The 25,481-nt window shown below is 36.3% G+C and overlaps 1 protein-coding gene across 2 annotated transcripts; it reads left to right on the top strand.

Annotated features, from left to right (window-relative positions):
• Positions 1 to 15,168: 15,168 nt before the first annotated feature.
• LOC147481600 (putative LRR receptor-like serine/threonine-protein kinase At1g67720) lies at positions 15,169 to 25,344 on the top strand. Of its 2 annotated transcripts, none has more exons than XM_086576402.1 (15): positions 15,169 to 15,396; positions 15,846 to 16,374; positions 16,652 to 17,157; positions 17,261 to 17,393; positions 17,580 to 17,651; positions 17,762 to 17,830; positions 17,909 to 17,980; positions 18,069 to 18,137; positions 19,135 to 19,286; positions 19,387 to 19,628; positions 21,289 to 21,415; positions 21,484 to 21,552; positions 21,699 to 21,885; positions 24,219 to 24,354; positions 24,679 to 25,344. In XM_086576402.1, the coding sequence occupies exons 1-15, from the start codon at positions 15,312 to 15,314 to the stop codon at positions 25,009 to 25,011; spliced, it is 2,781 nt and encodes a 926-aa protein (XP_086432528.1). In that variant the 5' UTR covers positions 15,169 to 15,311; the 3' UTR covers positions 25,012 to 25,344. The 2 variants fall into 2 exon arrangements, with proteins under 2 accessions (XP_086432528.1, XP_086432529.1); XM_086576403.1 differs by lacking the exon at positions 15,169 to 15,396 and having other exon boundaries at positions 15,888 to 16,047; positions 16,158 to 16,374.
• The last annotated feature ends 137 nt before the right edge of the window (positions 25,345 to 25,481 follow it).

Genomic DNA, 25,481 nt, shown 5'->3' with positions numbered 1-25,481 from the left:
GAAGAACTAACTGCCTTATATATATATTGATTTGTATTTTAGGGCTATTTATACCAGCATTGTTTATAATGCTGACCCGATTTGCATGTTTGCTTATCAAGTGTGTTCATAAAATGAACATATTAGATAAGTCTTGACAGGACTAGTGTTGAAGAAGGTTTATTGATGCATGTGGCTTGCATTAACGTTTCAAGAAAGATTGTTGATTGGTTTTCACTGTAATAAGGTGTAATAGAGTCGAGATAAAAGCTGTTTTTGTTGTAATTATAATTGAGGAGTTGTTTAAGCATATTTGTAAATTTTTGTAATGAAAAAGACTTTAGTTTATTTAATTTTTTTATTAGTTTCATATTATTAGAATAATTCAACAATTATAGGTTTTTGATAGTTGGTTGTGTTTTCACACCTCAAAAATCGAAGAGTTGGTAACAAATATTGTTTTTCCTATTCTGTCGAAATTCGGGGTGTGACAGATTGTTCATAGCTCATGTTGAGGCATGAATAATTTTTTATTATTATTTTTTTAATTTTGCTAAGTGAGCATTAAGATTTATATTAAAAGAATAAGAAGGCATGAACAACGATTGTTCATATATACTACATACGCCGGGTCGGGGTTGGGTCGGACCGTTTTTAATTTCGTGTCAAGAGTATACTTGTCCTAAAATCTACCCGATCCTTGTGAGTGATTGTATAAAAAAGATGGGTTTGAGAGTGTTTTTTTTCTTCTTCTTTGTGCTTGAGAGTTACTCTCTGTTTTATTTTATTTGTTATTTATCTATTTATGTATTTATCTCAATAGTCAAGACAGCAGGGAGCCACTCCAAAAAATGAAAGGCTCCCTAAAGGAAACCCCGACTCAACAACAAGGGGACGGGCATAGTTCAAACAAAGATTAACACCCCTAAGTTGGGAAACAATAAATATCTTCATCAACAATGTTGCTCTAGATTTTACCCTCTTCTCTAGAGCTAATTAAGTTGCGATAGTTTGTCAAAATTGCCACTTTCCTAATCCGTAACCTAGCTTCGTGCTAACTCTACTCCTCAAAGGACAAGTCTAGCCATGACCTCTTTTGGATCGCCTGATTCGACTATATCATGTCTTGCACCAATACATCAACCATTATTCATCCATAAAGCTTATCCTAAACCACCCAAAGAGTTTGCATCTATCCAAAGAAGCACAAGCTAAGTCTCCTACATCCCAAATCTGCTTTTTGTATGGAGCAACGACAAACCAAAATACAAGTTCAATAGACACATACAAGAGGTGGTTATGTTAAATTGCCAATTTCCCCATAAGCTCGAACTTATGTGAATGGTCAATTCTATTATTAATATATTAGAGGCTCATATATATCAACAGGTTCTACCTCGTATATTGCGAATGAACTTGCATTGGAATGAATATGTAATAGTTAGTACAATTTTTTCTTTAATGTTTATGCATGTTTTTTTTTTTTTTTTTTTTTTGCTTTTCTTTTTAATTGTTTAATGAAGCATATCATATGCTCCAAATGTAATACATATGCTCGCCACATAGATCACACAAACTAAAAGAAATACATGACACAAAGAGAAAAATAAATACATTGGACACACAAATTGATTTATTTTTCACTACAATCACTTTCATTTTCTTCATCCGAGCTGCTTGGATCATATATTGGAGGTACATGTGCATTTGCATTGCACTCTTCTTCTTTTCCCACTCAAATTCCATACATGCTCAAAAAATCCCTTTGAAGATTAGCATGTGTTGCAATATTTCTAAACCCATTCGTTTCTTGGATCAAACTCCAAACAAAAGTCAAACCATCTTCATCCTAAATTAAAACTATAAGTGGTTATTTTATACTCCTCATATATACCTCTCCAATTATATTCCACACTCATGTATTGTGTTTATTTTCAACAATCATATTATTATATGCCCAAGAACTTGTATACTGTAATAACGTGCAGAGACCTTAAGAATATTTCACATTGACTGCAATACTCCAAAAGACATTTCAACATCTTTTCTTACAACTTCTCAATGATGAGCAAAAACTTTTTGGCTTACTCTTTACTGGATTACAAATGGATTGAACCAACGTGGCCTACTTAAGTAAATACCACTAGTCAAAAAAAAATGGTAATTGCCTGAATCGGCCATGATAAATCCACATTGTTCTCTAACCGACCATGCCTTCTAATTTTGACTTTTTCAACGGATTTTTTACCCTTTTGCCCTTTCTTACAACACTCTCTCTCCTCCTGCCACACTCTCTCTCCTCTACAACACACTCTCTCCTCTTGTACTTCTGATGTTGACATGCACAGTGATAATTATCCGTTAGATTCTCTTAGCGATACGTACCAGCGATTAATGACCGTTGGATTTCAACCCAACAAAAATGAAAACGGACTTTAGCTATTGTGGGATCAGGAACCAGCAACTTATGGATCTACTATCAGCAACTTTTACGTTATTTTTGTAATTCAAAGACGAGACAATATTTACCTCATTTTTTGTGCCAACCTCAAAAAGTTTTTACAAAGCTCCAAAGCTACACTTTTTTCTCTGGGTTCTTCTTTTTTGATCCTCTACTCTGTCTTTTCCTTTTCGATTTTTCTAAGGATTGTGATGGATGGAAAGAACTCAAACCTCGGTAATGGTCAGTTTTGATGTTTGTTTAGTTGTCTTTAGTGTTGGTTTGTTTCTATGTAGGTTTATGTTTCGGTTTGCTTCTTTGTAGTTTTACGTAAAAGTGTGAGTGTTTTTTTATAAGGTTTCCATGGTGGTTTACTATTTCCAAGTTGATTTTGTTGTCATAGTTATGGTATTTATACAAAGGTTATACAATGTCATAAATGTAGAACAATAAATGAAAGAACTTTACTGTCGTTTTATTAAAAGCTCCTACTTTTTATTGTGCTAACTTTGTATTTTTTCAGGTTCATTCGATATGCTTATTTATTATGATGGCGAGATAAAATCTGACAAGCATGGTGTGATGAAGTATCTAGGGGGTGAGGTGAAATTAAGAGTGTTTGATGTGGATACTCCCTTTGAAGGATTCATGTGTCTTGTTGAAGCTGTGTCATTGTGCATTAGATTGGGTTTTTCTGTTAGGTATTTGATTAACAAGTCCCCTTGTAGAATCGATGAAGAAACCGACTACTTGAACATGATTAAAAAGCAGAAGAAGACTCTAACGAAAGCAATGAAAGTTTGGGTTATCAATGAAGCAATCATCATCACATCATGTGGTATGGGAGCAGGACAAATTAGAAGATCAAGTCCTGGACAACCTAGTGTGAAGAACAAAACAGTTTGTACTGAGCTGTTTAAAGAAGATAGTGTTACTCCTGGAAACGGTGGTGGACAACCTAGAGGGCAGAATAAATTGGTTAGTAGTGAGCTATTTAAACAAGAAATGGTTAGAAGTGCAAGTCCTGGATCAAGTTATGGAATTCCTAGTACGAAGAAGAAACAAGTTTGTAGTGAGCCGTTTAAACCTTCTCTGCCAAAGAGTGTTTGTCCTGGATCAAGTGGTGGAGAACATTGTATTAAGAAGAAACTCAATGAAGAAATTCCAATTACTGATTCTCCAAGGAAACAATCTTTTTTGAAAGAAAAAGTGCTAGCTCGATAGAAATATTCTTTCAATCAATTTAAACTTGTGGACGAACCAATAGGTAAATCACTAATTTTATTTTAGTTATTCTTAGTTCTAGTAAATGGTTTGGTTGCTGATGGTTATAAACGTTGTGTTCCCTAGAGAGTCCACTAGAACAACCTTCAATTGCAACTCGTCAATTACAAGATATGGAAAATGAAAATGTCCTTGAAAATGTCCCACACAGCTTGGAGACGTTCGGAAAGGTGGTCATGGCAGGTGAGGGATGGGTAACAAGTAGTACACCTGTAAATATGTTAGTTATGCATAAATGTCTGTTCAATTACTCACATTTAGTAACCATTTTAGATTTGTTCCCAAAGGGAAGCTCAAGTGCAGTTGGTAGTTGCAAATCAATAGAAGAAAGGATACCTCTTGCAATTGTCATTGAAGGTGAGCAGTATAAACATTACAGGGGATAATTATAGTTTCAGTCGTTGATAGTCCGTGCACTAATGGTTTACCTATTATAATGCAGAGGATGATCCCACTGGTATTGAAGATGTTGATCAACCAGACTATGAAGAGTTTGATTCTCAAAATCCATATGGAGATACAGTTGACATTCCTGAAGAATACATAATTGCCAATCCTCGAAGTAATGAAGATGTTGAATTTCAAAATGAAGATGAAGTTCAAATACTAAATGATTTAGTTGATACAGCTAACATTCCTAAAGAAAACATAATCGACAGTTCTCGAAGTAATGAGGAGGTTGAATTTCAAAATGAATATGAAGATGAAGTTCAAATACTAAATGATTTAGTTGATACAAATGACATTCCTCAAGAAAACATAATTGGCAGTTCTCGAAGTAATGAGGATGTTGAATTTAAAAATGAATATGAAGATGCTGCTGCGAGTGAAGTTATGGTAGTTGAAGATGATGAAGATGATCAAGTTGAAGAATACTATCGTGATGATGGAGATATATGGTCGACTCCGAATCGAAGTCAAGAGTATTTGTGGGGGGACACACCTATGACAGTTGTGAATGATGGTGATGAGGAAGGTGGGATTGATTTTGAATTGGAGGGAATGGTTGATGCTGGGGTTGTTGGTGCTAAAGATTTGAATTCTAAAGACCTACGTCAGGGATATGATCCTTTGTGTGGTTCTCAAAGTCCAAAAACAACTACGAACCAAAGTGAGGTTGTAAATCCTTGTAATGAGGGGTTGAAGTTTGTACCCTCTAAAGAAGGTCAGCATTACGCCACTCGAGATGATCTTGTGAAGGACATGAAATCTTATGCAATTGCATATATGTTTGATTTACGTCGTTGCAATACTACCTCCCAAAAGTTGGTAATCAAGTGTAAGGCAACTAACTGTCCATTTCATTTGTATGCAAAACCTGCAACTGGGTCTGATATGTGGGTGGTTATAACTTTTAGAGATGCACACACTTGTGCACAAGATAAGGTTATTTCAAAAAATTCACAAGCAGACGCAAAGTGGGTTTTAGAAATTGTTATGTCCAAGCTTAAGGACAATGAAGAACTGACTGCAAAAAACCTTCAGTTGGAGGTAAAAGAGTCACAACTAACTGATGTGACATATAAAGTTGCGTGGAGGGCCAGAGAAATTACGTTAGAAAAGGTCAGAGTACTATTGTAACTGTCAGCAATTATGAGGGTAACCAGTAGCAATATGTAAAGTCTTAGTACAATTCTAGTTTTAGGGTATACTATGAAGAACATCTAATTGTACACCGAATTATTCTTTATTTGTCATCTTTTCTTTATCTGTCATCTAGTTGTATAAGATGAAGAACATGTATCATCTTTTCGATTAACTTGTATCTGTCATGGCGTGTAACTGGAAGGCATATGTAACTTGAGCTGGTGTATTTTGTTTCAATGTAGATAAGAGGCAGCTTCAGTCAATCATACCAGATGCTACCAATTTATTTTAAATAACTAAAGAAAATTGATCCAGATTGCCACACTGATATAATAGCAACAAGCGAGCACAGGTTTGAGCGTTTGTTTCTGAGCTATGACGTAACTGTCCGTGCCTACAGAAGGTGCCTTCGTCCATTGATTATGATCGATTGAACTTTCATGAAAGGTAAATACAAGTATGTCATCCTAACTGCTCTTTCTGTTGATGGAGATAGTCATTGTTTTCCAATTACAGTTGGTGTAGTCCCAAAAGAGAATAATGAACGTTGGGATTGGTTTGTTCAAAAACTCAGAGATGTTATAGTTGGTCCTACAGATAAGTTTGTTCTATTATCAAGATAAACATACAAGCATTCTCCAGGAAGTGCCAAAAATCCTTCCAAATGTGTTCCATTGCTTTTGTGCACAACATATCTCCAACAATGTTAGCAAAGAAGACACCAAAGGGAGAGTTAAGGCCACAATAGAAACGTATGATAAAGCTGACTTTGTGAGAATCATGTGTCTCATTTAGTGTAGTGATAGTAAAGGTTACGCAAAAATAATAAAGATTCCGAAGGAACAGTGGTATTTGCCTATGCTGAAATGAGAAGGTATGGAATTTGTTATACAAATCATATCGAAAGTTAGAATAAGATGATTATGCCTGAGCGAGCTATGCCAATTACATCTCCTCGCTAAATGGTATTGAATGAACATTATGAGGCACTTTTATGACTATCGGGTCATGGCTTCAAAGCTGAAGATAAAGCTGATGAAATCAGCTGAGGATGTAATCATTTCCTCTCGTTATGTTAGTCGGCCATTCACTACAATAAGGGCTAGTGAGTACATATACTTGGTTACCAGCGTAAGGCGCACGGATATAGTTGACCTACTAAAAAATATTTGTACATGTGGTTTTTTTCAACAAGTTGGTATTCCTTGCAGCCATGCAATGAAGGCCATTGAAGATGGTCGGTTCTGTGTATATGACTTCTTCCTGCCGTGCTACTCAAAGGAAATGATGATGGATACCTATCAAGAGAATTGGACACCAATGAAGGGCAAAGAACAGTGGCATTAGGGAAGTTACAACATCATGGTTCATCCTCCCACAGATGAAAATTAGATACATTATCTAAACAAACCACTAATTTCAAAATATTATGTTTATCATAACGGAGCACTGCAAAATTAGACATATAAGTTCCAAAATAATAACGGAATAATAACAAACATCTGAAAATGAGAGTATTTCGATGTCCCCTAGTTCTTGTCTTCAGCTATGTTCTCCTGCTGGTCAGCAAACCTATCTTCAGCATCTTTACCTTTGTTGTTTTCTACATCCTTCAGCTGTACCTGGCTTCCAACTGTTTCATCATGATTCTCTTCATCTGGTTCAATGTTGAGTTGGTCCTCAGTAGCAGCTTCTGCATCCTCCTTCACTTGCTCAATTCCAGCTGTTGCATCTGCTTCACTCTGTTGGCATTGGTTAGCCTCCACTTTGACCAACTTAGTAGCAGGTTCAACATCATCCTTAGTATTAGGTTTAACATCCTCCACAGTAGCAAGTTCAACATCCTCCTTCACTTGCTCACTTACAGCTGTTGCATCTACTTCACTCTGTTGGCATTGGTTAGCCTCCACTTAGACCAACTCAGCAACAGGTTCAACATCCTCTTTAGTAGCAGGTTCAACATCGTCCTCAGCAGCAGGTTCAACATCCTCCTTCTCACATACAGCTGCATCTACTTCACTTTGTGGGCATTGCTCCGTCCCCACTTGGACCTACTCAGTAGCAGGCTCAACATCCTCCTACACTTCCTCACTTGCAGCTACATCTGCTTCACTTTGTTGGCATTGCTCGGTCTCCACTTGGTTCAGAGTAGCAGGTTCAACATCTTTGTCCACTTGCTCACTTCCAGCTTCAACATCCTTTATCTCGATGGTACGCCCGGCATCCTTGGGCTCTTTGTCAATTCCAAAAATCGCTTCTTCACTCTAGCTCTATGCTAATGTCAACTTGCTTCAGTACCTCTGTCCCAGTAGCTGCTACATCGTTGGACACATGATTCAGTACCTCTGTCCCAGTAGCTGCTACATCCTTGGACACTTGGTTCTCTACTTGCAGACTTTCTTCTGTCAACCTCTGTTCAAATTCTTTTCTCTTCTTAGACACTTCATCTGGATTTAATCCACAGGATATAATGTCCATTCTAATCCTCAGCCGCATTCTAAATGGTTGCATGTCAATATTGTTTACCCTCTCAGGAACACCTCTAAGAAGACTATCAATAAAGGCAAGGCAATATAACCCACAGTTGTTGGAATCTGGTTGTTGTGTGACACTAACAAATTCACAAGCCCATGGTGTGTTCAAATCAACAGTGGAGCTTGGATCAACACACCTGAGCAGATAAGGAATCATTCTCTCCAAAGCTAGTTGTTCATCAGAAATTTGGTTTCCACCAAGAGAATCATAGGTGCACACTTTCATCTCTTTAAAGTTAAAGACATCAACAATCCAGTGACTACCATGAACTTGAAGATGTACAATTACTCCCTTTACCCTTGATCAAAAGGGTTGATTTCTAATCCTTCCTTCAAAGGGGTCCAAATACTCTTTCACAATTTCATCTATATGGTACAAACCATTAACCACTCTTTCCTCTGGGATTGTAGCTCGAAAACTTGGGTCTTGTAGCTTATTCTTGAATATCCCATACTCTTTTATCATGAATTTCTACATCCACAAAGTGATGATTAAGCTTATCAAACTTAAGTAAGATTAGTGAGTAAGCTTCAACAGAAACTTAGTATTAAAGTATAGAGAACTCACAACAAAGTACACATCCTCCACAATAGTATACACTTCATCTTCCGAATGGCATGTTCCTTACAGTGCTGCTTATACCACCTTATCAATAACTTGACATATAAGTTGAGAACCTATAAAATAATTAAATAGGAATTAGTAACAATTAACTTTCTATAGTAGTTTACTTTGCATATTAATACCAAGTTGCTGATAGTTTTATAGCAAATTACTAATGATAGATTCATTACCTCACCATCCACTCATTGTCTTCCATGTAACAAATGAAAATTATGCACTGAAATAACTTGATCATACCCAAAAACTCTCATATCTGGAGAGCTCTATTGATCCTTTTTCCTACTGCACTTTCTCCAGTAATAATTGACAACATTTACTTCACTTGTGGTAGTTGTTTTCTTGTAAAAGGTTGATGACAGAGCAACCTTGATTAATGAGTCACAGTCCTTTCCCATCTTCTCTTCCCATAAACTAGTATTTTCTTTTCCCAGTTTTTTCTCCCTCCTCCTTCTTCTACTACTAGGGCCACTCTCTTAGCGCTTTTCTTATCCATTTCCTTCTCTCTCGAGTGTGAATGAGTACTACATCGATAAAATCCACATCACCGAAATCATCATGTCACCCAGTTGTTCTAGTCATCATCTACAGCTGCCACATCATGTTCAGTGCTTACTCCTTCTGATGGTGATAGGGCTAGCAATACAGTTATGTCAGGGAGCTCTGAACTTCCAGCCAATAGAGAAACAAAACTGAATTTTTCCATTTCTCTATTCAGGATTGCTTCCCCATCAAGATCCCCGGGAGGAGGGACAAAAGCATAAGACAAAGGAGAGTAAAAGGGAACATGATCAAGCATTGAAGATTCAGCATAAGGTACTATAGCAGTCTGTACCCCCACCAGGTCTTCGTCCAACTCCACACTATGTTCTTGGTATGTCCCCTTGGGTATGACCTCACTAGTCTCTTGCAAAGCACTTGCAGCAACTGACTCCAAATCATTTTGCCCTCTTTGTTATTGTGCAACATCTTCATCTTCATCTGACTCAGCCTGAATCAACTTCCTTCTTTGTTTGGGTGTATCAGCTTCCTTAAGCTTCAGCTCCCTTTCCCTTGTTCTTTCACTGATTTGATATTTTTTTCTTCAAGTTTTGCCTCTCATTGGCCTTTATAGCCTCACTTTTGCTGGCCCTAGATGGCTGAACTCGAGTACCACAAACTTTGACCACTTTCATTTTCTTTCTTTCAATCTGAGCAGGTATTGAAGTATCTCCCACAACTTCAAGGCTTTGATCCTTGTCCAATGCACTTTTTCTTTTAGATGAGGAACTAGGAGAAACCTCAAAGGTAACTTTCTTAGAAGTAGATAAACTCCCTTTCTTAGGTTCTGAGTGAACCTTCTTTTGGGAAGACTTCTTCTTTTCATTTGTAAATTAGACTTTTTTTTAGGGAAGACCTTGTTGGTGTGTTCAGTTTAGCATCAGCACCTACATTGCTTGGCTTCCTTGGGCTTGGGCTTCTAATTGTAGCTCCTTTCATAACCTTAACCTCTAAACTTCTGCTCCTTGTTCTACTCATACTCCTTGTTTTGCTCCTTGTTCCAGGCCCTTTCATAACCTCAACCTCTGAACTTTCCATACCACCTTTCATCCCACCATGAGCAATCTCTTGAATTATTGTTTCCATGCCAGTCCTTATTTCACTCTAGAGTATATCCCCAACAACCCTAACTTCCTTATTGACCTGTTTTAGATTAATCAGAGCGCATAACAAAGAATATAAATAAGATCCCACTTCACTATTTGTAAACCACTACAGAGACATTGTAGTGGCTGACATATCATGTCTAACAATAGCTCACTCATGGTATACATTAACATATTACTGCCTTATATATAAAACAATGCTGCAATATGCAGTTCCATAACAACACATTATCAGTGATTCATATAACAACATGGGTCCACACAACATTTGCAATTCCAATTCAAGACTGTACCCATATCATATTACAACTTTCTATAACATTTTAAGATTATATGAGTACTTCAAATGTCAAAAACTGGTTATCCATATATTATCATGGGTACCCTATTATTATTCTGGGATCAACATGCAAGATCCCACTTCACTATTTGTAAACCACTATAGATACATTGTAGTGGCTGACATATCATGTCTAACAATAGCTCACTCATGGTACATTAACATATTACTGCCTCATATATGAAACAATGCTGCAACATGCAGTTCCATAACAACACATTATCAATGCTTCATATAACAACATGGGTCCACACAACATTTGCAATTCCAATTCAAGACTGTACCCATATCATATTACAACTTTCTATAACATTTTAAGATTATATGAGTACTTCAAATGTCAAAAACTGGTTACCCATATATTATCATGTGTACCCTATTATCATTCTGGGTTCAACATGCAAGATCCCACTTCACTATTTATACATTGTAGTTGCTGACATATCTTGTTTAACAATAGCTCACTTATGGTACCATAACATATTACTGCCTCATATATGAAACAATGCTGCAATATGCAGTTCCATAACAACACATTATCAGAGCTTCATATAACAACATGGGTCCTAATAGCATTTACAATTCCATTATCATATTACAATTTCTATAACATTATAAGATTATATGAGTATTTCAAATGTCAAAAACTGGTTACCCATATATTATAATGGGTACCCTATTGTCATTCTAGGATACAACATGCAACATTGGTGAACACAGTAAATAAAACAAGTTACTTACAAGGCCTTTAATTACTTTTGCCTGTCTTTGAAAAAGTTCCTCATTATTGTATGTCCCTGAAACTGTTGCACCACTTTGCATGGGCTATTGCCCCAAAGTATCCTTTAGCACTTCTTCATTCAGTTCTCCTTTCGAAAGATCTAGACTTTCCAACACCACTGCCTTCCCCTTAAGAGGCTAAAGCTTTTTCTTATAAGTATGTAGATGTATGTTTCTGGAAGGCAAGTCTACTCAATCTAGTATTCTGGGGAACCTACCATCAACTTGTCTCCGAGCCCCAAGAGATGGGATGTGAAGATATACCCAAATAACAAAACAAATTAAACAATCATAAAGTGCGAAAGAATCCTTTCCAACACTCACCAAGTTAGACATGTCTTTCAAAGGCTTTTCCAACATTTCAAACAGAGGTGTGCCCCAAGGAAAGCTATCAAATGCATTTAAATTCTCGGCCAAATCAATATACCTCCCATCAACTGTCCTAGCAGATCTTGGAAGCACAACCTGCAACAGTACATACAACCTATTCAGCCTAAACACATCATTCTTACTTTCTTCACTAACACTTGATTTTGCCAAGTTTCTAGCTTCCAATATTTATGTTTCAGAAATCGTGGTTCCTTTAAAAGACCTTGCACGAAATTGGGATAGGATCTTGATGTCTACCGTGTAGAATGAATTAGAAACTGGCTTCACACTAAGACCCATTATAAGAGCAACATCACTTTTTTTAAACACCAAATCCTTCTTACCGATTCGGTAGCAAAGTTTATCTACTTGGTGTCCCAAAACAGCATACACTAGCGTAGTAGTGGTGTGCATTCTCTCGTTAATGCTTAAAAACTTCTTGAAACAAGACTTCTCAAAATCTTCCCTCTCTTCAGTAGTGAATGTCTTGAACAATTTATGCATTTTATCGAGTGACATACGAACAGTCAAATTAAGCTTTCTCATTTTTGAAAGATTGGAAATGGTCGGAAAATTAGGGATTCAAGGTATTCAATTTGGGAGGTTTTTTTGGTCTGAAAATGAATGCTGAACCGTCCTTATACCCTCCTCAAACATATTACTACCAACACGTGCTAGTTAAAGGTTAAAAAACCATCATTTCTTCAACAGTTCGGCGAATAATTAATGCTATCGTATCGTTCCTAACACGTGGCAAAGATTTTTCCCGCCCAAACTAGATTATTCATCTCACCAGTTTATCTTAGTATAGACATATTCTGATGTCATAACTATTAGCAACTTCTGAGTTGATCATTTTACAAAGGATGGGACTTCCTAACATTTTGGCTATTTGTATAAGAAAACTTTTTAAATATTGAACTACGGACAAGCTTGTAACTGAGTTGGGTGGGAACAATGGTGAAATATGGCACTGAGATGCTAGTTACTACTTCTCAACTTCAATATGTGTTATTAAATTCTACACTTTTGCTTTACTTGATATTGAATAAAGGGTTGAATAAACTTATCAAAGTCAACTTTTGTTTAACTTGTTATTGGATAATACTATTTTGTACATAAGTTATAGGTGCATATTAAAGTCAACCCGATAATCTTAATTGTGTTCTTGTTTATGGCTTCAGTTGCTGATATATCATACATAAAATGGTGCCAATTACCTCTGTTTCGAATAACACGTCCAGCCCAGTTTTGTGAATGCTAAATGCATTTTTTCTTTTTTCTTCTTATTGAGTTTCTATACAGATTTCTACCCAACCCTTCTTTCTATTAGGGTCTCATTATCTCCTTATAAACAACAACATTGATATAAGGGTACCCTGATATAATCACAAACAAAACATATGAACATCAACAGTTACTGTGCAGACACTCAAGAACAATGAACCGGCTGTTTCACAAACCACAAAATACCATTACATCAATTCAAGCCCAAACCTATACAGTGAAACATACTTCCAAAACTCCATAAGGTGATCTGTGAAGTGGAAATGGGATTTCAAAAGAAACCCAAGTCGCTTATGGTGATATCCATAGAGTCTTCATTATTGTTAAAACCTGGCGGAACCGCGACTGAAAAGCCAATCCAAACTCACCACAATGACTACTCAGTTGTCTTCTTCTGCTTTTGAATCATGCCTTGAATCATATTCAAGTAGTCCAATCCAAACTTGTTCACCAACAATGACTAATTTCTCGCGTTGTCCTTCCACAAGACACATTCCTTCTAAGAAAAAATATACACATCAAACACTCTTTTTACCCTCAATCATGCCTTGAATCATATTCAAGTAGTCCATTTTTTCATCGATCTAGAAAATGGGACTTGTTCATCAAAGTACATCATACAAAACTTAATTTCATACAAAAACTTAATTTCATGCGCTTGGAAAAACCTTCCACAAGACACATGAATCCTTCTAAGAAAATATACACATCAAACACTCTCAATTTCACCTCACCTATTATATACTTCTTCACTCCACGCAAACATAACAAAATCAATATGGAAATAGTAAACACAACTATGGAAACCTTAAAAAAACTCTATACATTACTACATAAAAACAAACCCCAGTTGTTGATGGTACATGTAAGTGTCGCTTATGGTGGCATCCACAGAGTCTTCATTGCAAAAACCTAGCGGAACCGCGACTGAAAAGGCAATCCAAGCTCACCACAATGACTACTCAGCTATCTTCTTCTGCTTTTGAATCATATTCAAGTAGTCCATTTTTTCATCGATCTAGAAAAGGACTTGTTCATCAAGTATATCATACAAAAACTCAATTTCATGCGCTTGGAAAAACCTTCCACAAGACACATGAATCCTTCTAAGAAAATATACACATCAAACACTCTCAATTTCACCTCACTTGTTACATACTTCTTCACTCCATGCAAAAAGAACAAAATCAATATAGAAATAGTAAACACAACTATGGAAACTTTAAAAAAAAACTCTATACACTACTACATAAACACAAACCGTAGTTGCTAACGGTACATTTAAGTGTCGCTTATGGTGGCATCCAAAGTGTCTTCATTGTAAAAACCTGGCGGAACCGCTGACTGAAAAGGCAATCCAAGCTTACCACAATGACTGCTCAGCTATCTTCTTCTGCTTTTGAATCATATTCAAGTAGTCAATTTTTTCATCGATCTAGAAAGGGACTTGTTCATCAAGTATATCATACAAAAACTCAATTTCATTTCATGAATTCTTCTAAGAAAATATACACATTAAACACTTGAAAAACCTTCCATAAAGAAACCAAGACAACAACCCAAAGTTCAAAACATATCAATAAACAATGAGAATCGTGGGGAGAGGATAATCAAGAAGATGAACCTTAGAAAAATCCATTATCAAGAATTCTTTCAAAATCACAAAAGATAGGATAAACAAGAAAATATTTACAAACATTTTAAACACTCTTCAATTTAGAAATTGTTGATAGTAGGTTCATAAGTTGCTCACCTATTATTTTTGTTTGGGTTGAATCCAACTTCTAACTTAATTATCACCCATATCAACATCAAGTACAAGAGAAGAGAGAGAGTGTGGCAAAACAACAAAATCCGTTGAATTGGTCAAAATTGAAAAAATGTGAATTTATCATGGCCGATTCAGACAATTACCAAAAAAAAAAAAAAAACACTCACAAATAGATAGATTGGAAGTCGGTTGAGCTATAGTTATGTTCTGTTTAGATATATTTATTAATCCAAATGTTTGACCTTAAAAAACTCATTCAATTACATATTGGCCGTGGATGACACGTAAATTTTCGTATGAAGGTCTAATTTATGTTTAAGTAAAAGTACGAGTGACCAAGAAAAACATGAGTGAAACGTAAGACCAAGATCGACCAACTGACCAAGAAAAGTTTAGACCAGGACCTAATGCTAGACTACTTACAAGTTGTCCCTATTAAAAAGAAAAGTCAAGTTGGCTTTCTGGTGGACACCGTGTTTGTCGCACGTTTGACTTAAATTTCGAAAGCTAAAAAGTGTTCATGCAAAAACGGGTCCACTTGTCCACCCAAGAACGAAAAGAGTCGTACACTCCACATTCCCACTACTCCTACTCCACAATCTTTCTGCCCATCTCTCAAACTTACTAAAATGAGAAACCCAATCACTTGATCAGATCACACACGTAAAATATATGATTATTATGAAGTTGAGATATCTACTGTTTTTTAACCACTTTACTTTTCTTCTCTTCTTTCAGACCAAAGCTCAAAAGCCTGGTGAGCAGTCTCGTCTTTACTAGTTGTTGATTAGTTTCCTGTGACACAAAAAATAGGATGTTCATAAATTGGCTGCGACACTAACATTCTAGTTTGCTAGTCAAATCTTTAAATACTAGCAGTTTAGTTGATAGTGGTGTAAAATGGTATTCCACTTGTACATACACCAGAATTCTAGTTGGTAGTGAGAACTAGCAATGGCGGTGACAAACGAAGGGGAGGGGGGAATGGAGTATTCCGTTGATGGAAAAGAATGAAATAAAAAAATACAAGTTGTAATTTTCTTGGGAAGTTTTGATAAGAAGGGAGTGTGAAAAAGAGTTTGGGTGAAATTAGAGCTGCTGAGTGGGAAAAGTTCTCCATAGAATCAACTAGACAATAGGATTTCAGCCTGTAATTTCTTCAAATCAAACACACCCTTAATTGACTCATTTACTCTTTTGATGCAGGTTTTAAAAGCTTCGATTGTGGAGGTAAGGACAAATTTACAGATGACTTGGGACTTGAGTGGGCTCCTGACCAATTAATGCATGGTGAAACTGCTAACTTGTCGGTGACAAATGAGACTCGGAAACAATATATGACACTGAGATACTTTCCTGCAGATGAGAGGAAATATTGTTATACACTAGATGTCAAAACTAGAACTCGGTACCTTATAAGAGCAACCTTCTTATATGGGAATTTTGACAATAATAATGTCTATCCAAAGTTTGACATATCTCTTGGGCCAACTCATTGGTCAACCATTGTTATTTCAGATGCCAGTACTATGGAGGTTCAGGAATTGATCTTTTTGGCTACTTCACCTACTGTTAGTGTTTGTTTATCCAACGCTACCACTGGGCAACCATTTATTTCAACCCTTGAACTTAGACAGTTTAATGGCTCAGTTTATTACACAGACCATGAATCACAATTCTTTCTCAGCGTATCTGCCAGAATAAATTTTGGTGCAGATAGTGAAGATCCAGTTAGGTATGCTTCCAACGATATGTTTAATTGGTTTTGATGGCATGTTCCACCTAGTATGGTGATCTGTTTTCTTTTCTTTTCTTTTGCTGTGTATGAAACTGTACAAGGAGAAAGTATATCAATCTTGATAGTGCGTTTTGTGAAATCATACTAGCAAAGAATCATCTCACAGTTGACTATCATATTAATAATTGGTCTGTAAAGGAAAAATGATTATGTCATCTGTCATTTATATTTGGGGGGTTAATTATTTATTTATCTTTGTACTTGCGAATTCCAGGTATCCAGATGATCCGTTTGATAGAATATGGCAATCTGACACATTGAGGAAGGCAAATTACCTCGTTGATGTTGCTGCTGGAACTGAGAAAGTATCGACCAAAATGCCAATTGATGTTAACACACATGAAAGACCACCTGAAAAGGTGATGCAGACCGCTGTGCTTGGTACAAAGGGATCATTAACTTACAGGCTGAACTTGGATGGTTTTCCAGGTTATGGATGGGCATTCTCGTACTTTGCAGAAATAGAGGATTTTAGTCCAAATGAGACCAGGAAGTTTAGGCTTTTTCTCCCTGGCACACCTGATGTCAGCAAAGCTGCTGTCAATATTCAAGAAAACGCTCAAGGAAAGTATAGGTTGTATGAGCCCGGATTTCCAAACATTTCGCTCCCTTTTATATTAAATTTTGGATTTCGTAAAACACCCGACTCATCTAGGGGACCACTCTTGAATGCTATGGAGATAAATAAGTACCTTAAGATAAACGATGGCTCTCTTGATGGTAATATCATATTCCGCGTGATGCTTCTACCCTCTTTAGTAGTATTCCTAAGTTAGAAATAATATTTTAGATGTTCCTGATATAAACTTCTCATGAGTTTCAGGAACGATAATGGACAGACTAGTTTCACGCTACCCTTCATCAGATTGGGCACAAGAAGGTGGTGACCCGTGTATGCCTGTTCCGTGGTCATGGGTGCGATGTAGCTTAGAACCACAACCAAGAATAGTCTCAATGTACTTGATGATTTTTCTTCGTTTGTTCTGAAATTAACAGTATCTCTGGAATGCTTTATGTCTACTTGAGTTGCCCTCTCTTACATTTATTTCAAACCTCTTTGGTTAAGCTGTAGCTCGGTGACCTACATAGAAAAGGTGCCAACAAGACAATTTTAACTGCTCTGGTGTTTGCTTCTTTTGCAGGAATTTGTCTAGGAAGAATTTGACTGGGAGAATTCCTTTGGAGGTGACAAATTTGCCGGGTTTAGTTGAGCTGTAAGGATATCAGTTCTGCCCTTTCCACTATGTTTGACCAATGTTTTTGTAAGTTGGTGTTCATTATTTGGTTCACATGTCATTAATATCTTGTTATATTATGATTGCAGATGGTTTGATGGAAATTCACTCACTGGTCCAATACCTGATTTTACTGGAAGCAAAAACCTAAAAATCATGTAAAAGCTATGCAATAATCTTTTTATCACTTCATTTTTGAAGGTTTTTAGCTGATTAGACGTCTTTATCCACTGTAGTCATCTCGAGAATAATCAGTTGGCTGGTAATTTGCCTTCATCATTGACGGAGCTACAAAATTTGAGGGAATTGTACGTCTTTGACTTAAATATGTAGGACCATTCATGCGTTGCACTCAAGTATGCTGTTTTATGTACTTACTAACTCTTCTGATTTCAGGTATTTGCAGAACAATCTTTTATCTGGATCAGTTCCATCACGTCTTCTCAAAACAAATCTGGTCTTTAAGTGAGTTTTTTGTTGTCTACCTGTAGATTTTCGAGCATAGTGCAATTGTCTTATCCAAATACTATCTAAATGTGAAATATGTTAAAATGATGGAAAAACTGGGATGTATATTGTGTACATAGGGTGAATTCTTGCTTACACTTCAGTCCTCAATAGATGAAAATTATCCAGGCTTTGCAGTTAATAACTTCTTACTTCGTTCCTCCTTTCTCTTCCTCTGCTAAATTTCTTAAATTGGAACTTTTGACCAAGTTCAAATGGAGCGTCAGACGTAGGCTAGTGCTCATCTGAAAATTAGCCACTATTATTTTTCTTTTATTGTGCATATCCTTCAAGACTCGTCATGTTAAGCGGACTGCCAACAGTGTTCGAAAGGATGGATCGTATTGTATGGAATAAGAGATTGAAGAAAGCTCAACAACTTAATTTTGATAAAAAAGATGATTTATATGATGCTTAAAGTAAAGACGCCACACTCATCGTAGGGGTTTCTGCATTAGTTTATTATTTTAAGTTTTACTCTTTGAGTACTTGACAACTACTCTTAATCTTCATGCACAATATAATGTTGGCTAAAAATTATATAAAAGGACAAAAGGTCCAGCCTTTAAACATATCGTCATGGTGTTTATTATTTGTAGAAAAAATCATTCTGATCTGAAGCTTTATCTTTCTGAGATTTTGAGTCAAACTTGAAAAATCTAAACCACCAAATTACTGTAACTTAAGTTAATTTTCCGAAAGGTTAGGAGTATTAGATCAGCTTGAAATTTCATAACAATGATAGCCAGGATGTCAACAGCTTATTGAATTTAGTCCTGCACAAAAGACACACAGATGCTTGACAATTGACAAGTGGCAACTATGTTTCTTTCCAATTTTGGGTCATCGACCATATTTGTGGGTACAGGTTTTTCATTTTCCTTTTTCTATTTGAATCATTGCTCAAAGCGTTGTGCGATATTACATCCTTCTGTTTTTGCATGTGGTGCTCTAGCTACTCTGGAAATAGCAATCTTCACAAAGAAGGGAGTGGAGGGAACCGCATGATCATCATTGTTGGCTCATCTGTTGGGATTGTTGTGCTGCTTATAGCTACTATTGCTTCGTACTTGTTCATTCGAAGGAAGAAAAAGAGGCACACTGAAGGTCTGTATATGAAATTCTTGTTAAGTTTTATCACTTTTATGCCCTTTTAGAGAGCTTCAACAAACAAAAGCCATGACTCTTATGTCTCAATTTGTTTCAGACAAGTGTACAGGTATCCTGCCTGCTCAAAGGATGCTTTCTAACTTGAGTGATGCTTCTGCCGAGACCATGCATTGCTTTGCTTTGTCTGATATTGAGGAGGCAACTGGGAAATTTGAAAGGAAAATCGGTTCTGGGGGCTTTGGAGTAGTCTACTACGGAAGGATGAAAGATGGCAAAGAAATTGCAGTTAAAATTCTGACCAGTAATACGTACCAAGGAAAGAGGGAATTCTCAAATGAGGTAATTAATCCATCTCTCTGTGCTAAAATTGATACACGTGTAATCTGTAGATCCCAGTTTACCACCCCTTCAGATTGTTCAATTTTAGCTATATACCTGATTTTCACAAATAAAAATGGGGAGATATTATGTATAGAGGTTCTAGATTAGTGTGCTTGTAGAGTGTAGCAGTTCAGGATGCTATTCTGTTTCTTTCTTTTGTTGTACTTGTAAGTTTTCTTGGCCTACTTTATCTTTATTATTTGTTTTTAATAAAATTCTTAATTTTACTGATCAGAAAAAACTCAAAAAAGAAGTATTTCAATTAGAAAATCAAGGCATGTGCATGTGAAAAACTAAAAATGCAGTTCTGGCTCTTCATATAACAAGAAAAACTTCGCAGTTCATAACTTCAATTTTATTTTTAATTTTTTAATATTAATTAAATAATTGTTGTTATTTATTTTGGATCGATAAAACTCAATTCAATTTATTCTATCTCGAAAGGTTACATATTACAATTTGCATATAATGATCATTGTAATAAGAAGCTACTAGATCGTCCAGTCATATGCTTAAGTTACAAGAGTATCCCAATTACAAATAAAATCTATAAAACCCACTCCCCAGAAGCTTGGGCACACACTAACCGAATCGAGCAAGACTTCTTTGACCTTTTCCACTATCTTATGTATTTCTTTCTCCTTGTGCTCAAAGATCCCCAAGACTTCTTCTTTTCATAAGGTCCACACAATCACACTAGGAATATGATCCACAAGCCACTTGGACTTGCTAGTCAAAGGACCCATGTCCAATTTCTTCACCAAGGCTTCTCAAGCATTTAATGATGGATCCCAAGGTTTATGGAATGAGATGAATAAAGCATTTCACAAATTGTTTGCAAGTAGGCAACTGACAAGAAGATGATCAATACTCTCTAACATCAACAGTAGTGTGCATTCTAAAACTTGCTTAAACACACATGGTGGAGGAGCAAATACAAAGGGATTGCTTTAATTGCACTATTCTGACTGACATTACTGGATGAAAAAAGAAACCTAGGTAACGTCGACACTGCACATTCAAAATAGTCTACTCCAATACACGTGTTGAAACGGGCTGATACGGCTGAGCTTTTTCAAAACGATCTCAACAAAACTCGCTAATTTATTTGGTAGAAATATGTTATTTCTCAGAATAGAAAATGGACCATACAAGAATCTAGTCTTTCTGGAAGTTTTTTGGTTGACGGCGTTCCCGTATGGCAAAAGTGATTAGAAATAAGTTCTTTGACTATGGCATTTTATATATTTCACGTAAAATTATATAACTTTAACCCATGCTTCACGTGGCAGCGTCCTTCAATCCGTCTGCTGAACAGCTTTCAATGCAATGTGGGTGTTGCGCTGTGATTTTCTATGCAACATTGATGTTGCATTGAACTTCTCAAACTAAACTTTTAGTTCAATGATTCTCAATTATTATAAGTGATACAACATAGAAAATTCGGAGCCTCTGAGCAAAAATTGCATTCATGTTACAGATTTTCTTGTATGAAGTTTAACTAGGATATATTGTACAGAGTACGGAACTTCTAGTAAAAGGATGTTTATTTTCTTTATATGGAAACGAAAATTTGTGCTGTATGCCTGTATCTTGATCATTGCTATAATATATTTAGGTGTCTCTACTCTCAAGAATACATCATAGAAACCTGGTCCAATTCCTTGGCTACTGCCAAGAAGAAGGAAAAAGTATCCTTGTTTATGACTATATGCACAATGGAACTCTCAAGGAGCATCTATATGGTGAGTGTGTCCTATCTCTGAAAACTGTCATCTTATTTCTATGGTCTAATGATTATTTGTATTCAAAGGACCCTTGGCACGGGAGAGAAGTATCAGTTGGATCAAGCGTCTTGAGATTGCTGAAGATGCAGCAAAAGGTTCGTATCATAATAATACTTTACTATACCATTTTTCTTTTTCCGGTCAAAGGAGCAAGTAAAAGTCTAATTGGTTTGCATCAACTCTGCAGTATAACCATATAGAGAGGTCTATGTAACTCTTGCAACCCTCAAAATTGTTTCAGGGATTGAGTACTTGCATACAGGGTGTGTTCCAACCATTATCCATAGGGATCTGAAAAGCAGCAACATCCTTCTTGACAATCACATGAGAGCAAAGGTGTCTGATTTTGGTCTGTCAAAGCTTGCAGTAGATGGAGCTACACATGTGTCAAGCATAGTTCGAGGGACTGTTGGGTATCTAGACCCTGAGTAAGACCTCTGACATAGAAATTGACTATATAACCAAGACTGTTAAAAGAATTAATTCGTACAAGCTGGAATTGTCGTGTCATTTTTCTTAAATGATGACATTTGTTACAAGTAATGTTGACATGGTGCATCCTAATGCATGTTATTACACTTGCAATTTTGAGATTTTAGTCACACTAATTAGCTAAGCAACATGGACACACCATATTTTGAAAATAAAATTGCGTCGGACATGACACACGGATATATTGTATGTGATATACCTCAATTTTTAGTATTTTGCTGTGTTGGATACTGATACGCATACACATGTCAATGTACCTCAGCTAATAAGTGTATAGTAGGGAATGGAGATAAATTGATTAAATTTTGGGTTTGGTCCCAACTTTTACATTTGAAGCACACATCGAGGTCCATCAACCCATTATCTGATTTGAAAAGCTAATATTCGATTAATTTTTCTTTTCCTACCTGATTAACTGATTTGCTCTGAACTTCATTTATATGTAGACTTGTCTCAACAATTGTACGGACATGTTTTTATCAAAAAACAAACAACAACAAAAAAAAAAAGAAAAAATAATTGTAAGGACATCTTTTTATGTGTCGTATAGTATTATAATAGTGAAAATACTGAATGTTGCAGTAATCAATAGTTTGGAAACATCTGCTGGTAAGATGAGGTTTCACAAACAAAGAAAAACAACTACTTTATTCATTTCCTGATTTTCTGTTGATTTTTTTCTCGCCGTTTCGTCCTGTTTTGATAATTATATATAAATTTATGTAAATGTCACATTTTGTGTTACTTTCCAATTAGTTTTTAGACATATACCAATATTATTCCAATATATATGATAAACTACCGATTTTGGGTGACATCCCTGCCATGATAAATTCTGTGAGATTGTTATGCGGGTACATTGACATCAAGTGACGTTTTATGTATTATGAGAGCTTTTTGTTGTTTTGCTGTATTCTATACGCTAATTTAGTTGTATGTGCTAACACACAGAATTCCAAGAAATGTATGATAATGTTGGGCCATTTTTATTGGCTTTAAGTTAGGCACAGTCACACAGATAGTAGGTCTCATTGACCCAACAAATTAAAGACTGAAACCTTGAATAGGGACTTGGTAAAGGATGAAGAACGTCATGTCAAGACTCCATTGTCAGAAGCTTGCAATGTGGGTGTGTGTGACTCTGTGTGAGGCATAAGTTCATTCTGAGGAGCAAAATGTCAGGGGATTAGCGACCTGTGGGAACAGCTCTGGTTCTGATATTATTGGTACTATAGAGGTTATTCTGGCATTTGCTTTTAGCAACAAGAAAACAATCGAACATGTGTTGATAACTTGATGGAGAAAACTGAATTTCTTTGTTTCCAGTAGACCCTATATAATTATATGTTTGTTTGTTTTTTTCTTCTCCATGGGAATGAAAACTTGTGAAGCTGCCAGGAGCTTGGTTCTAATTTGTTCTGAACAGGGCTCTGATTCATGATATTATGTGCAAGTCTATTTCCATGAGTATTGGCGTTATCTGTAATTAAGGAAGAAGAGGATAACTAATGTTCCATGTTTTTGTTTGCTTGTCTGTGTGTGCGCCCTGTGCGCACATGCAGCCTGTTTGTCTGTGTCTCTGTCTCTGTCTCTGTCTGTGTCTGTGGGTGTGAAAATGTTTGAGTACCCTCATTGAGTTAATTTAGGGTTATAATTTGGGTTAACTAGTATTACCCCCCCACTAGATGAGCCAATTAGGATTTCCCCCCCACTAGATGGGAAATTAGGGTCTCCCCCCTAAACACACGGTCAACTTGGTTTGACTGTTAACTTTTAAGTCAAATAATTGAAAATTACACAAATGCCCTCATTGTTTTCAAAAAGAAAATATTCAATTTTAATTAGGTGGGGGCATTTATGTCATTTTCAGTTGTTTGACTTGAAAGTTAACGGTCAAACCAAGTTGACTGTGTGTTTAGGGGGGAGACCCTAATTTCCCATCTAGTGGGGGGGAAATCCTAATTGGCTCATCTAGTAGGGGGGTAACACTAGTTCACCCTTATAATTTTGCATTTCTGGATGTTAGCATTGTTTGTTTGTGGGGAATGGATTGTCGTACTTGAGAATCTTGTTGACTTATTACTGAACTTCAATCAACAGTCAAACAGAAGTTACTAAATTGTAAGTTAGGAGTGTCGCATATGTTGTAGGCATAGCTCCTATATTTGCAAAATGCGTCTGCCCTCACGTCACTAATAATTTGATTTTTTACAAAATTTTGCCTTCTCTCTATCTATTTGTTTCTTATCATTCTTTGTTCTCGACTCAGGTACTATATATCTCAGCAACTAACAGACAAGAGCGATGTATATAGCTTTGGAGTCATCCTTCTTGAACTTATTTCTGGTCAAGAGGCAATATCTAAAGAAAGCTTTGGTGTTAATTGTCGGAACATAGTGCAATGGGTGAGTTCACTTTTTCGTTTTGTCTTTTCTCTTTGGACTACTTACTTCCTTACGCAGCTTAAATCATATTAAGCTCATAAATAGAATAAGTTCTGTGTTGTTTTTATGTTTTGCTTCTCCTATGTCACCCTTTCCTCTGCTTCTTTAGACCTGTCAATCCATGTTATGAATATACTCTATGAGTCTACGCCAGTTGCATAAGAACCAGGAACATTATAAGAACAATCTGGCATGTTAACTATTTTTTGACTGTTTATCCATTTTCTCATTCTTTGTTTTCTAATTTTCTTGAATTGATAATTCATATTAATGATTATGTAACAGGCAAAGTTGCATGTGGAGAGTGGCGACATTCAGGGAATAATTGATCCTTCGTTGCGAAATGAATTTGACATCCAGTCAGTATGGAAGATTGCTGAGAAAGCAATGATGTGTGTCCAGTCCCATGGGAGTATAAGACCGTCGATATCAGAAGTGCTCAAAGATATTCAAGATGCAATTATGATTGAAAGGGGAACAGAAGAAGCCCGAGAAAGTAAATATGGTGATTTATTAGTATCTACAAACTCTTCCACTAAATTGGGATCCCCAGAAATGGGTGTGACTGAGCCTTATGTTTCATTTGATGAGTCCATTCCACAGCCAACAGCACGTTAGTTCTTCTCATACAGGTATTGTGCATGTAAGCTGTTATTTCCCCAAGCTGGATGCCTGGGATACACACAGTCACAGGTATACCTGAGCTCATGTATCGAAATTTTGTAAAGAAATCATAAAAGTACCGTATGTTTGTGTCTGTCATTGGTATATGCCATCAAAGAGAAAGAAACTTAATTTGTATTGAGGAATTGAGCGATGTGGTTATATGGTTCGATAGTCATAGTTTGTGTACCCGTTTATTTGAATTTTTATTCATTTTTTTGTAAAGATTGTGTAAAACACTGGGACTTCCCATAGTAATAGAATTCAATAGTTCCCAATCTCCCACAACTACGGTCTTAATTCTTGTTGAAGTTTTGCTAATATTTACAGGTCAACTCAGAAAGTTGATCCTTATTTTCAAAAAGTGCTAGGGACTTGAGGGTTGTTTGGATCCTCCTCTTCCTTGGCACCTTTATTTTATTTTA

The sequence above is a fragment of the Coptis chinensis genome, chromosome 8, assembly GCF_015680905.1.
Source record: "Coptis chinensis isolate HL-2020 chromosome 8, ASM1568090v1, whole genome shotgun sequence".
NCBI lineage: Eukaryota > Viridiplantae > Streptophyta > Magnoliopsida > Ranunculales > Ranunculaceae > Coptis > Coptis chinensis.
The sequence above is the reverse complement of the archived record's forward strand: the minus strand, read 5'-3'. Positions and strand labels throughout refer to the sequence as shown.